Source organism: Cicer arietinum, chromosome 1 (genome assembly GCF_000331145.2).
Source record: "Cicer arietinum cultivar CDC Frontier isolate Library 1 chromosome 1, Cicar.CDCFrontier_v2.0, whole genome shotgun sequence".
Lineage (NCBI taxonomy): Eukaryota > Viridiplantae > Streptophyta > Magnoliopsida > Fabales > Fabaceae > Cicer > Cicer arietinum.
Window position 1 is genome coordinate 51,232,866 of NC_021160.2, and position 14,452 is coordinate 51,247,317.

Below are 14,452 nucleotides of genomic sequence, written 5' to 3' on the forward strand. Positions count from 1 at the left end.
AATGCTTGCAACTCATCATCTAATTTAATTTCTGCAGTTGTCAATTGATTCACTGTATGCTCTGTCATTGAATCCCCATCTTTGTATTTTATATTCACCAGCTTCCGAATCAAGAATGCTTTATTTTGCACATTCTTTCGTTCATACAACTCTTTTAATTTTTCCCACATCTTGTTAGCATCTATTTCAGTTTCAACATGTGGATACACACTAAGATCCAACTATTGCCTGATCAACGCCACTGCCTTTCTATTCATCTTCTTCCAGTCAGCGTCAGATTTATCTGCGGGTTTAGCAGTGTCACCCTCAATAGGATCATACAAATCTTTACTGTATAACATGTCTTCCATGAGAGTCTTCCAAAGTGTATAATTAGAAGAGTTGAGTTTAATCATATTGGGACCTTTATTTTCCTCCTCCATTTAAATGCACAAATCAAATAACCGAGCTCTAGATACCACTTTGTTGGGAAAAACCAGAGGTAATTAGAGATAATTATCTCAATTATGCGGAATTTTTTTCCCCCACCTGTGCAGATAAATGGCCAAACAGAAAATACAATTTCAAGAGCAATAATAATTGGCAGAAAATTAAATATGAGACAAACGCAATTTTTAACATGGAAAAGTTCCCTCAGATTGAGAGAATCAAAACCACCGGACCTAGTCCAGTAAAAACTTCCACTATAATAATTAATGGGTACACCAAGAGTCTTCCTAATAACAATAGGGAATATCAATCAACTATAACAACTCTATTACAACCTTATAACAACCTTTCCACTAAAGTGGGTATGCCAAAGTAACTCTCAGAGAACATAAAACAACTCAAATTATATATTAAAATAACAAACTCAGTGGTAGGAATAACATAAGCAAGTTTGCTACACACCTGTTACCACCACTGGAACCAAACCCTTATTTTTCCTGGCAACCGTTCTTCTTCCGTTGTCTTTCTGCGTGTATTCTTAGGGATTTCTAAATCCCTTTTATTACCTTCAAGTGGGCCAAGCCCATTAAAATCCTTTTTTTTCTTTTTCTTTTTATTTCAATAATAATAATAATACTAATAAAATTGGTGGATTCCACTTGGGGAGTGAGCCCACCCAACATGTTGGTACCAACTCACGAGCCTCCTTCACTTAAAAGAGCATATCTCATTCATTTCAAATTCAATTAAGGCTTATAATATCACTTTGGAAAACTACTTCAGAAAGTTTAAGTCTTGAAGAGAGAGATGGACACACGAGATTATGTTTATATAAAAAAGAAGATACAACAGGAAAGGAGGAACCTAATTTGAGAAATCAATTTTTGATATTTAGATAATTTTTTTCTTCTTCTTGAGATTGGATGATTGTTCTTGAGGCTTATTCATTGGTAATGACTATGGAAGGCTAAATCATTGTCAATCCAAGATACACAAGAAATTCAGTTTGAATTTTAATTTCCTTATTGTTTATTGGTATGCATTTTCTTCTCTTTTTTATATTCAATTATAATTTTAGTTTCAAGAGCATGATTATGCTTGATCTATGTATGATTAGACATATGAGCTGTTTTAATAATTGAATTGAAGTTAGAATTTTGGATTGGCTAATATGAAATATAATTGGAAATAAGTAACCGATAGATAATATATGTTAATCGAAATTATGCTCAATTTCAACATTACTTCGATATTGCGACCGTGATTTCAATTTTATTGGTTATATCTTATATGTTTATATATTTAAATTCAAATTATAGGAACTAAACTGATGAGGAAAATGATCCAACAACTATTAAATATTTGTAAAATCATTTTATTATCAATGAAGAGGCTTTTACCAATGTGATTTATAAGACAGAAAAAAATATGCAGTCAAAAGCTCAACTATTAATTTTTTTGGAAACTTTGTTTTAATATTAAAAATTGGACCATAATAAAAAAAAGTATAAAAAATAAATTTTAGTCTCTATACATGCTTATCTATGCTTATCTACATGATGCATATAGACTCTACAAGTATCAATCTGCATGATACTATTTGGTTAGATTCATTTACGTAACAAGAAAATATTTATAATTAACATATCACTTTTATATATTAGACTCAAATATACATTTCACCAACAATAACACAACAACTACAATTCAACTCATAAAAAAAAATACATAACCAAAAATTACAATCACATAGACCACAATATCTATATTAATTAGCATATCTATTAACATCTTCATCACAACCGATTAACATATCTCAAACCATACAAACCACACTTATTCTATATAATTTGGTTTTTATATAATTGTCACAATTAATAACTATTCAGGCTAAATAGCACATGTGGTCCGTTAACTTAATTTCAATTAACGTTTTAGTTCTTTATCTTTTTTGTTTTTGTTTTTTCTGATTTGGTACTTTATTTTAATTATAAGTGATAATTTGATTTTTTATGTTTTAAAATGTCAACAATGTTATCATTTTTTTTTATAAAAAATCAAAAATTCATCAATATTTTCAAACAATACACATGAAATTAATTATATTCTTTAATATAATACAAATTTTATCAAATTTGTAACTCAAATATTCAAATAAACTCATATTTTTACTCTTTATTTGATGTTGTTAGAGATGAAAATATAAATTTATTTAAAGATTTAAGTTATGAATTTGATGAAACTGCATTATATTGATGATGATAATTAATTTTATGAGTTTGTTTGAAATTTTTGATGAATATTTGCAAAAAAAAAAAAAAAAAAAGATAACATTGTTAACATTTTAAAACATAAAAAATCAAATTGTCATTTAAAATTAAAATAAATGACCAAATCAGAAAAAATAAAGATCAAAAATTAAAATGTTAACTGAAATTAAGTTAAAGAACCACAAGTGATATTTAGCTTAACTATTCATCCACACAATTTTTTTTTTTGTAATATCATTGGTAAAACAAATCATAAAAATTGAATCATCATATCATAAACATTCATTCATAAAACGCATAAAAATACGAGAAATACATTTTGTTTATTTGATTTTTCTAACTATTTTAATTTTTACTACAATACCCTTATACAATTGAATCAAATTCAATTAATATTTCAATTCTAAAATGTCGTCCTACACTCTCAGAATAAACAACCAAATTAGGTTTAACAAGTAATTTTACCATTAAAATAACTACTTTTAAAATATATTTTCAATGTTTATATTCTTTCTCAATTACTAATTAAGTGATTCACGTCGATGCAAAATCTCAAAGGAGAATTAGAAGAATCTTACGCAACGTACTTATCATGAACATCCGTTTGGATTTTTACCTCACGATTAGGGGTGAGAATAAATTGGACCGAACTAGACTTTACTAGGCCCGACCCTGGCATGTCAAAAAGTTCAAGATCTAAGTCTGGCATGTGGTATATCATATGCTTACTTTTTAGGCCTGAATCTGACCTCAATAAAAATTTGATACGACATGTTAGCATACTTAAAAGTTTATTTCATTTTAACATTTTTGAATAAGTAATCAAATATATCTTTAAATAGATTAACAAATTATTATGTCAATGAAAATAAGTTTTATATTGATATTTAACATCACATTTTGAAGAATAGGACTTTATATACATTATACTTAAATTATATTTTATAATAATACATTTAAATATGTCAAAAACTAAATGAAGTTAATATGCGTACATTAGTAAAAGTTGAATATATTAAAAAAGATCAAAATTTAATATAATAATTTATATAGTATTATATTTATTTTAATAGGCTTAAACGACTTATTATGTGGTTAATATTCTGACGTTTTTAACTAAATATATTTTTTTAGAAGTCTAGACTTTATCTATTTAAGAAAAAAGTCTTATCTGACCTAGACCTGACGTAAACTAGGCCGTAGATCCTTGTTGATCTAATCTATTTGATCCCTACTTATTATGTGATAAAATATAATTATTTTGAATACACGTGTATCTCCTATTTAAATAATACGTCTCAATACACTATTATAAAGGTTTTAATGGTTTAAATTCAATCTCTTCCGTAACAAACTAACTTCGATTTTTTTTCTTCTTTATTTCTTAAAATAAGATTGAAAAAGAATATTTCTCTTTTGATAGTTTAAAATCTTATAAACGAACACTTAAAGATAAAACAAATTCGTACCGATTATTTGTACTATAATAATAAAAAAATACGTGTCTAATTATCATAATTTTATATGGTAAAGAGTTTTATTTAACAATTCGTACTTACTAATTGAAAAATTTATATTAATTCGTACTATAAAAATTCGTATTTATTAATTAAAAAATTTGTATAAATTTTATTTATTAATAAAAATATAAAATATAAAAATTGAACAATAACTTACTAAAAATACATATCTGATTATCATAATTTTATTTAATAAATGATTCACTTTATAACATCGTGAAACAAATTTATTATTACAATGTATAAGTTATTTATTTTCTCAATAAAAAAAACGTACATTTATTTGTATGGTATAAAACATACATGTAAAAAAAATATATATTTTTATAGACAAACACAACACAAATGTTTTATAGACAACTTTAAGGCAAAGTACAAATGTTGTTACGCGAAATTTAGATACAATATAATATAAATCTACTAAAATGACATTCTCTTATAATTTTTAGAACTAAAATAATAAGTTACTCTTATTTGATCTATTCGTTTCTTCAACTCCGGAAAACTGCCAAACTCTATACCCAACCATGTAAGTTCAAGTATAACATTAATTCCCATATGATATGATGCTCCAAATTTAATGCATGTTTGTTTGAGACAAGATGCACATGTCCATCTCATTGTGGGGCCCATCACATGATTCACATGGTTTTTCCACACGTGAATGTTTTCAAAACATGAAGACAATTACTTTTGTTGCTCTTCTCACTTCTAATCTCAAGTTCAACTCATTTGCTGTTTTTTCACTTTTTCTTTCTGCTAAAATTTTACCTTTGCTTCGTGTATTTCAATTGGTATTTGAAGTCACTTTTATTGGATTTCTGTTTTTCCTTAACAGACATACATAAAAGTACTCATATGATCATATCTTATTGGACTAATAGTTGAGTTTTGTAATAATACCGAAGATTTTAATAAAAATTAAAAATTATATATATTTTTAGTTTTTATAAAATTTTAAAGTTATGTATATATTTAGTATTTATAAAAAATTTATTGAATTTTAATTCTTATGATATTTTTATTCAATAATTTTTTTTTTTTTAACTTTAAGTTAAGTCACTTGTACTCTTTATTATTCTGCATAATTTTCTTTTTGTTGTAATTAAGATTATGACTTAAATTCTTTTAAACTATTATTTTTAAAAATTTATTAACTATTTGGATCAAACTATTTATTATACGTATTTCATTTTTAAAATATGAAAGTATTTCTTATATATTAAATCAAAGTACTTATAATACCTAAAACTTATAATAATAAAAAGGAAGAAAATGATTAAATTATAAATACAAGACTAAACTCACGTCTCCACCAAATTAAACCTAAAATTTAAGTAATTTAAATAAAGAAGTGCCAACAAATATCTTGGAGCACTTATTAGTGATTTAAATATAATTTTTTATTAAAAATATATTAAAAATTATATATTTAAAATTTTCTTTTTTTAAGATAAAGTTACTGTTCTTATTTTATTTTTTAATAAATGTTTTTTTGGACATTTGTTAGAAATAAATATATATAATATTTTTTATGAAAACAAACTTGAACTTTAAATATTAAATGTAGAAATTAACACCGCCAGGTAGAATGAAGACCACAAAGATGGAAGAAGTAAGTCACCAAAGGGACCACGGTGCGCAGAGGGCCAGAGCCTCCATAGGAATCCATCCTCAAGCCACCTATATAGTTCATTTTGAAATTTATTTATTTTTCTTTATTTATTTTATTTTATCACTTATTTAAGTTCAATGCAATACAATGCGAGGACAACTTAAATAAGTTAATATCATAAAATTTGATATCATGAAAACCTATATAACATTAAAATATTTTTCATCTTTAATATCATAAGAATTATTATGTTTTATATATTTTTAAAGATTTACAGCATAATTTTAAATTGAAATTTTATATTAGACATGAATATTGAAATTGTATTGCAAATCTACATTGCAAATGTTGTTGAATATATATATATATATATATTTGTTATACTCCACAAAAATCTTAATTTTATTCGAAACGTGCTATGTCCAATTTTATTTGTTAAGTGAGTCATATACTAGATTATTAATTCTTATCGATAAACCTTACTAATTTCCACCTTATTTTTATATGTACACACAACTCACTCCACATTTAAATTTTTTCCAATAAAAAAAAAACTTTAGTAGAAGAATTCATATAAACTTTTTAAATATAATTTTTTAGCCATAATTTTTTTATTGTCCTTAAAAATATGTAGTTATATAAATCACACTTGGTGGATGAAGTAGAAAACCAGATTGGTGGAAGAAAAACGCATTAGAAGATGGGATTTAGTTGCAAAATGTCATATAATTTTGAGGGACCACAAGCTTTTGTTCACATGTTTCATACATCTACATTTATTCATTATGTCTAAATGTTAAAGTATTTTAAAAGTAAAATCAACGTCTTACATTCAATGTTATCAACAAAAATAAAATGTCTTACGCTGAAGGTACATAGAGGGGCCCTATCCTATATAAGGAACATGGATGGAAGATGCTGCTCCCTTTTTTGGTGATTTTACTCTAACCGTCCTATATGGGACCATCAATAATACTTACTTAAAATTCAGGCATATACTCGTTTATATTTGTAATATTGCAAATTTAATGTTACTTCCTCAAAACAAAAGTTAATTGATACGATCCATATATAATTGTACTTTTTCCTAAAAACTAGATATGTATTTTACTAAGATAAAATGACTTAAAGTTTCTTATAATTTCCATTTCCCCATTTACATATTGGAACCCCCCACTGCAATACTACAAACTTGTATGGTAATTATGGGAAAGAGAATATTAAATAAAAAATGGGGGATAAGAGAGAAGAAAATGAAATGAGAAACAGAAAATTATAAAGAGTGTTGTAGAAAAACTTGCATTAGAGAATTTAAATATCCCAATTAATAAGTTGTATTAGGATCAATTGGAATAAAGATAAAAAACGTAGTCACACACCGTGTTTATTTATTTATTTATTTTTTTATCTTAAAAGGTAATTTAAAATATTAAGTCACGCATAATCAAAATCAATTAAAGACAATGTATTTTGTTAATTTTAAATCAAACAAATTAGATCGGAACTCAAATCCTTGACATTTACACATTGTTTGTTTGAGGAGAAAGTAGAAGGAAAGAATCTCAAAGAAAGGAAAGCACACCTTCAAATATTAGTCTAATACATTTGAAAATTATATATTATTTTAAATTCTTCTCATATACAGAAAAATAATTATCAATATTTATCTTTTTGAAAAAATATTTCTCTTATTAAATGTCCTAAAACTCGTAGTTAATGCGAGATTGTAAAAGATGTACGTACGTAGATCCTCTAAAAATACAACAAATTTATTTAATAAAAAGAAAATTTATCTCTTTTAATAAAATAATTCTATAAATGTTACACCATATACTATAGAATCTAGTATCTGAAAGAGATTTTTTTTATCTAGAATTTTTTAGCTATAATGAGACACTTGAGAAGGGACAAAACTAGTTGTTGTCTAAAAGATTCAAATCTGCCCACAAAATTAATGCAATCGAATTGGAGGAAATTGACATGCACCGATATGATGTAATCTTGAAGTTGAAGTACCCTCTTTGCCTCTTCAACTTTTCTATTGAAAATTAAGTTCATTCATTGAGAAATAAATAAATAATTAATACATGCACACAACACAACCCCATCAAAACTCAACATCAATCCTATCACCTCAACAAGAATGAAAACTACATCTCTATATATATTTAGTATAACAAACACAATATTTTATTTCATTTTACAACTACTTTTTTTCCCAAAACAGAAGAAAAATAAATAAATAATACAATCCTAAGCAAAAATAGAAGCTAGGGAAAAAGAGTAAGAAACTATAATACCCTTTTATGAAATTTAAACATCTAAAGTACTGTGGAAATTTAGAAACAGGACATCTTATTGGGTAAAGAACCCTTGAGGGAACAGAAAAATTGTAACAGCACCAATCCAAAAGCACAATAAGCATTATTCATGCCTGTTAATCAATAAACATCTAAAATTCTAAACTTTTGTACTTTCCTTTTCTTTTTCTTTTTCTCTATAAAAATCAGATTCTCTCTCAGATTTTAAATATAAATAAAAAATACATATATTTAGTAAAAAAATTAAACTAAATACATGTACACCTTTCAGAATAAAATATAAACAAAAATTATATTTAAAAATTTAATATATTTAATCTAATAATTTATTTTAAATATATCAACTTTTTAAAATAGTCTTTTTTGTTTATCTTTTATTCCAAAAAAAGTATAATTTTTTGATATATATTTAAAATCAGAGAGACTAAAATACAACAAATAATATTAAATACCTTAATTAATGAAAATGATTATTTGAGAAACTGAATAAGTTTGTCTTTGAAAGTGCTTGGTTCTTGAACATGATTAATCCAACCGTACTTCTCCATGAATGGGTTGGCCAATGACTCTGGTGGATAGTAATGAATGCAATCTTCCCAAACATTTCCATCACTTCCAACATCTTCTTTTTCTCTCATTACTTCCCATAAACAACTATTGCATTTAAAGCCAGCACCTAAACTTATCATCAACACTCTCTCACCTTTTTTCAACCTCTTCTTTGCTTCCATATACCCTAATACATACCACAAACTACTAGCTGAAGTGTTACCAAATCTATGTAATGACATTCTTGCTGGCTCCAAATCATAATCACTTAGATCTAAACTCAAACCAATTCCATCTATCACTGCTTTTCCTCCCGTGTGTAAGCAAAAATGATCAACACCACTTTTGAAATTCAATGGTGATTTGTTACTTGTTGATGACTTAGGTACATGTGATTTTGTCACTTTTTTTATTAGGGAAATTAACAAGTACCTAAGTAATTCCCTAGCTGGTAGAATTTTAGGTGATAGAACTCTTAAGTTGTCAACAAAAGCTCTTGTAGCTGCTTTTGGAAGATCTTTAGCAAGAAAAAAACCAAGTCTACCTTGTTCATCTTCTTTTTGACTACAACAATTGTATGCGTCGTCTCTTGCACCGTGGTGCGTTCTGATTAAACACTTTAATTTCAATATAGCTTTATGTTTTAAGGATCTTTTATTTGTAAGAAGGATTGCACATCCGCCTGTGCGGAAAAGACAATTAGCAAGAATCATTGATCTTTCATTGCCAGAGTACCAATTTGTACTAAGAGATTCTGAAGTCAACAAAAGAGCGTATTTGTTCTTTTGTGACTTGAAAATGCTCTTAATAATGTCTAATGAAATTAGACTCGCGCTACAACCCATACCTGAGAGGTTATAAGCTTTTATATCCTGTCTCATTTTGTAATGGTTAATGATTCTTGAAGTTAAAGAAGGAACAGCTGAAAACAAAGATACATTTACCACGAGGATATCGATGTCTGAAGGCGAAATATTTGATTTCTTTAGAAGCTTTGCTATGCTATCATGATAAAACTCCTCCATCTCCATGATTCCGTCGTCCAAGGTCGTGTTCACTACACGACCTTCGATGAAGTTTCTTGGAGCATAAGTTTCCTCGCCAATGCCAGAGTTTACAATTGCTTTGAGGAAGAATTTGCATTCGGCTAGGCCGATATTTTCGCTTTTTCCTATGATTTTTCCACAAAGATTAGTTCCAAGTTTTCTTTCATCACTTGGTTTGTAACATTGGTAGTCTAATATGTAACACTCTTGGTCCCTTCTCTTATCAAACAGTTTCCATATTTGGAAACATAAGTGCATTATTGTAACAACATAAATAAAAGTGAGAAACTCCATTAGAGAAAGAGGAAAGAGAGAGAAATGTGTGTGTGTGTTTGAGGTAGAAAGAAATAATTTTTGATGAGTGTGAAATGAAATTCTAATTAACAACAAGGTACTTTATAAAGAAGAGAGTGAGTACTATGTGGGGGAAGGACTTTAGATGTAAAATGTCAACACTATAGCTAAGCCTCAACCCCCAACAAACTTACCTCTTTGTTTTGAAGGTTCCGTGTCAACTTTTATTACAAGAAACAAAGCAAAAAATAGTCACACCTTGGGCATGTGTATCAAAAGAGTTCCTTGGTTTACTATTATTTCATGTGTATGCCATTATAGGATTCCGTAGCATCTACTTATATTCTATTTTTTCATGTTGTGTGTCTCATTGGATATTAAGAGACTTGGATGTAAATTGTTCAAATGTGTGGTTAACTTTTTGTTTAATGAACTTATGTTCCGGTACATTAAAATAGTTTTTTATTGTTTGAAAATAGAGATTAAAAGTAACTTTTAAATATTCACACATATTTCAATGTATCGCATTTAGAGAAATAATGTGACGAGGATGAGAGAGATGAAAATAATGCGTGTGATTGAGAAAAAAAAATGCAACAAACGATTTAAATCTCAATCTATCGAAATATTTTTTCACAAAAAGTAAGATTATAAAAATTATATGACACACATTATTTATATTTGAGTATCTTAAATATACTATAGATGTTCAAGTATACGAATGAATGGTAAAAAAGAAAAAACTCAATCTCTTATATAATTTTTAGTTACCACATAAGATAAGTCTCTACAATTAATTTATTCGCAGGAATACTATAGTTTACCTAAAAAAGTCAATTGGTAGGCTAACATTGTAGGTGGATAATAAATTGTAAATGTGTTAAAAAATTAATAGTAGTTGTTTTAGGGAGATAATTGTATTAAATGAGCCGGACATTGCATTACAAGACAGCTTGTTTAAGCTGTAACAATATCGAAATTATGGAAGTTGAAATAGAAATTTAAAAGAAAATGTAAAGACACTAAGATCCATAAATAGGTAGTAGATTGCCCCCTATATGGTTATTCACATTTATGAAAGAAATGGTACGGTAGACGAGTGAACAGAACACCACACGGTAATCTTAAAACCACTACATATATCTATATTTCTCTTTATCATCAAATTTATATATGGCACAAACCATTCTATTGGAAAATTGGATAGCACCGAAAACAACAATAGAATAATAATTTAAATTTCTTGTTAAAAATATAAGTTGGTGTTTGCCTATGCATTAAAAATCAATAAAAAAAATGATTTTAATTTTAATAAACTAATAAAAAATATCTTTCACTTGAAACATTTTTTCAAAATTATTTTTAGAATCTTAATTTTTAAAAGTTGTAACAAATATATTAAACTTTTAAAACTGATTATTTTAAAAAAAATTATAACAAACGCTCTCATAAACATCTTCAAAAAATTATAAAATATTAGTAATATGTGTTGGAATTCAATTATGAGTGGTTAGTCCCACGTTCACTAAAAATGAATATATAAGGAAAATGACCTATAAACCTAATGTCTTAAGGTTTTGGATTGATATGTTGTGTCTAAGTAATCCTGAATATATTTAGTCCATTCTAGATATCGGACTCCCCAAGAATAAGAAGCACTTATACTTATTGTATATACTTTATCTAACATTTGTTTATACTAATATTTAATTTATTTATATTTGAATCGTAAGTCGTAACCATGAATTAACTTAAATTACAACATCCTTTCTTTAATTATTATTATTATAAGAAAAAAACATATCTAATTTTAATTACTATTATAAACAAAAGTAAATTATTCTTACTCTATTTAATATTCTTATTCTTAATTTACCACGTTTACAACCCAAATTGAATGTCCTTGGATATTGTATAGAGTAGTACCAGAAAAGGAGAAAACTAAAGAAGAGGAAGGCAAAAGGTTTTTCGGTAACTGCACATTCTTTTATAAAAAAAAAATAACATGAACATTAATTAAACTGAAATACAAATCTAAAAAATAAAATAATATGAACATTAATTAAACTGAAATACAAATGTAAAAAAAAATAATTCAGTAAATTTTATATATATTTTACATGAAATTTAAAAAATAATTACACTTTACTAATTTTTTCATTACAGTTAAAATAATTTTATTTACTTTTTTATATATATATATGTATATATAGATTGGAGGGAGTGTTCATTAAATTTACCCACTGAAATGGAAAAGGTGTATTACGTACAAATTTTAAAATTTAGTTAGGTAACAAATTCAATATCTCAATAAATCACGTCATAACTAGGACACGGTTTCTATATCGCGGTTTGCTATGTTTTTTTTTTGTTGTTGTTAGTTTCTTGTATGTACCAATTAATTTATCTTTTGCAGCAAAACTTTGTAACTTTTTGTGCCAAATTTGTGTTGTATCTATTAAGTAATTTATTTATAAAAAGAAAAAATTAAGATGTTATTTAAATTATTGTTGCTTTCTTTGTATATGCAGTTAGCACTGGAGTTGGAGACTCTTATGTGGTAGATTAGCATTTGATGTTAGTTACCACTTCAAGGGAAACAAGCTTCATGTATTTTTGGTAGTATCACGTAAATGTAACATAATAGTACACTTTGTTTTTTGTTTTTTTAATTTCATTTTTTTACCCTGTATGAATAAATGGAGAGGTAAATTCCTTGTTTTGAGGTTAAGTGTATTGTCTAAAATACCATCCATATTTAATAAATTTGATAATTGTAATTAAATAAAAAAATTAAATTAAATAAATAGTATTTTAGAAATATATTATCAAATTTATGACCGATTTAAGAGTAAGACCACCAAAATAACTATTTTAGTCCTTCAACAAAAATTAAAATTTTACTTAACAAAAAAATCTCAAAAAGTTTTTTGTAGTTAATAAAAAGTCTCATATTTTAAAAGTTTCAAAATTAAAACTAATAAAATTTTATGTAAATTTAATATTGTTTCAACAAATATTAAATCAATTGACTTTATTATCAATTAAAAATAAATATTATATTACATCAATTATATTAATTTAATACATAGTTTTATATTATAGATTTTAATATGTCTCATATTAAAATTCGTTTTATACATTCAATTATGTTCAAATTGGAGAAAAGTTATTGAATTTTATTTATATTTCATTCAAAAAAATATAAATTAATTTTGTATATATTTCATTTATAATTTTTAAATAAAGGTTTCTTTTTAAATTTTAAATTAAATGTGAAATTTATATAGGTCTGCTTGATTTAAAAATGAGACTCGTGTGCCTTAGTAGAATCATAGAAATAAATAATATGAATTTCTTAATTTGTTTCCAATGATTAAAAGTGTATTGAGGTTGTATTGGAGTTTTACATACGGTAGAATGTATATATATACTTGAACATTATCATTTTTGAGCTAATTTTTTAAAGTGAAATCAATACTTTTTTCGCATAGTATTCTAAATTTAGTTTCTTCTTGTTTTTCACCTATAAATTCGATCTCTAATCTAATCATATGTTGCTACTGTAAATAAAAAATGGTGGTGTTCTTGACGAAAAATTTAGGTAGACATAATTTGGACTTGGTGGAAATTTTTTTAGCTATCAAGTATTTACTGGAGGGCAAATTTGGTAAGAAATTTGGTGTATTTTGGTTGGAAAGGAATGATATTTGTTTTTCAACGGAAAGGTAGTCAATGTGTTGGAATAGTTGAGAGTTAAAATTTTGTTTTGGTCTTGGTTCATTAGTAGAGAATAATTGAGGTGGAAATTTTGTTTTGTTGTTTTATCGGTAAAATAACTAATTGTTTTGTTTACAATTCATATGAAATTGTTGTAATAGGTTTTGAGTCCCTCTTATACTTACAATAATTTATTTTTGCTTATTAAAAAAAAGTAGATCTAGCCAGCTATGTTTACCATGACCTAGGCTTAACTTAAGTGTATAATAGGTATAATGGTAGAATAAGCAAATATATAAATTAGTCATTGAAATTATGGGTCAAATTAATTAATTTTTAAGTTTTACAAATTAATAAATATATTTTTTACTTTGTAAAATATTAATTGAAATAGTTTGTGTAAACTTTAATTATTAGATATTTTTATGTAATATTGTAATTAAATATATGACTTACTTAGGTTGTTCCCATATAAATGTCAAATTTTAAAAGATAAATTTACCAATAAAATTTAATCATCTCTGAGATAAATTTGTAAGTAATCATAATTGTGCATTGACTAATTATTGACAAATTAGTTTATAACAAATTTAAATTTTATAAAAAGTTAGTCTATATCAAAATAATATTATTCGGCACCTATTTTTTTAATTGTTGTAGTTCTGATAGAATTTGGATTGAAGTATTT

General features: G+C 25.8%; 1 protein-coding gene across 2 annotated transcripts; it reads right to left on the reverse strand.

Moving 5' to 3' along the window:
* Positions 1 to 7,587: 7,587 nt before the first annotated feature.
* Positions 7,588 to 10,346, reverse strand: LOC101492015 (3-ketoacyl-CoA synthase 12-like). Of its 2 annotated transcripts, none has more exons than XM_073366673.1 (2): positions 8,608 to 10,346; positions 7,588 to 7,872 (listed from the first exon to the last, which is right to left on the reverse strand). In XM_073366673.1, exon 1 carries the CDS (start codon positions 10,042 to 10,044, stop codon positions 8,626 to 8,628), a length of 1,419 nt encoding a protein of 472 aa, XP_073222774.1. In that variant the 5' UTR covers positions 10,045 to 10,346; the 3' UTR covers positions 7,588 to 7,872; positions 8,608 to 8,625. The 2 variants fall into 2 exon arrangements, with proteins under 2 accessions (XP_073222774.1, XP_073222773.1); XM_073366672.1 differs by lacking the exon at positions 7,588 to 7,872 and adding an exon at positions 7,975 to 8,268.
* Between the last annotated feature and the right edge of the window lie 4,106 nt (positions 10,347 to 14,452).

Coding starts and splice junctions, on each gene's coding strand:
- LOC101492015 (XM_073366673.1), bottom strand. CDS start 10,044: ATGGAGTTTCTCACTTTTATTTATGTTGTTACAATAATGCACTTATGT.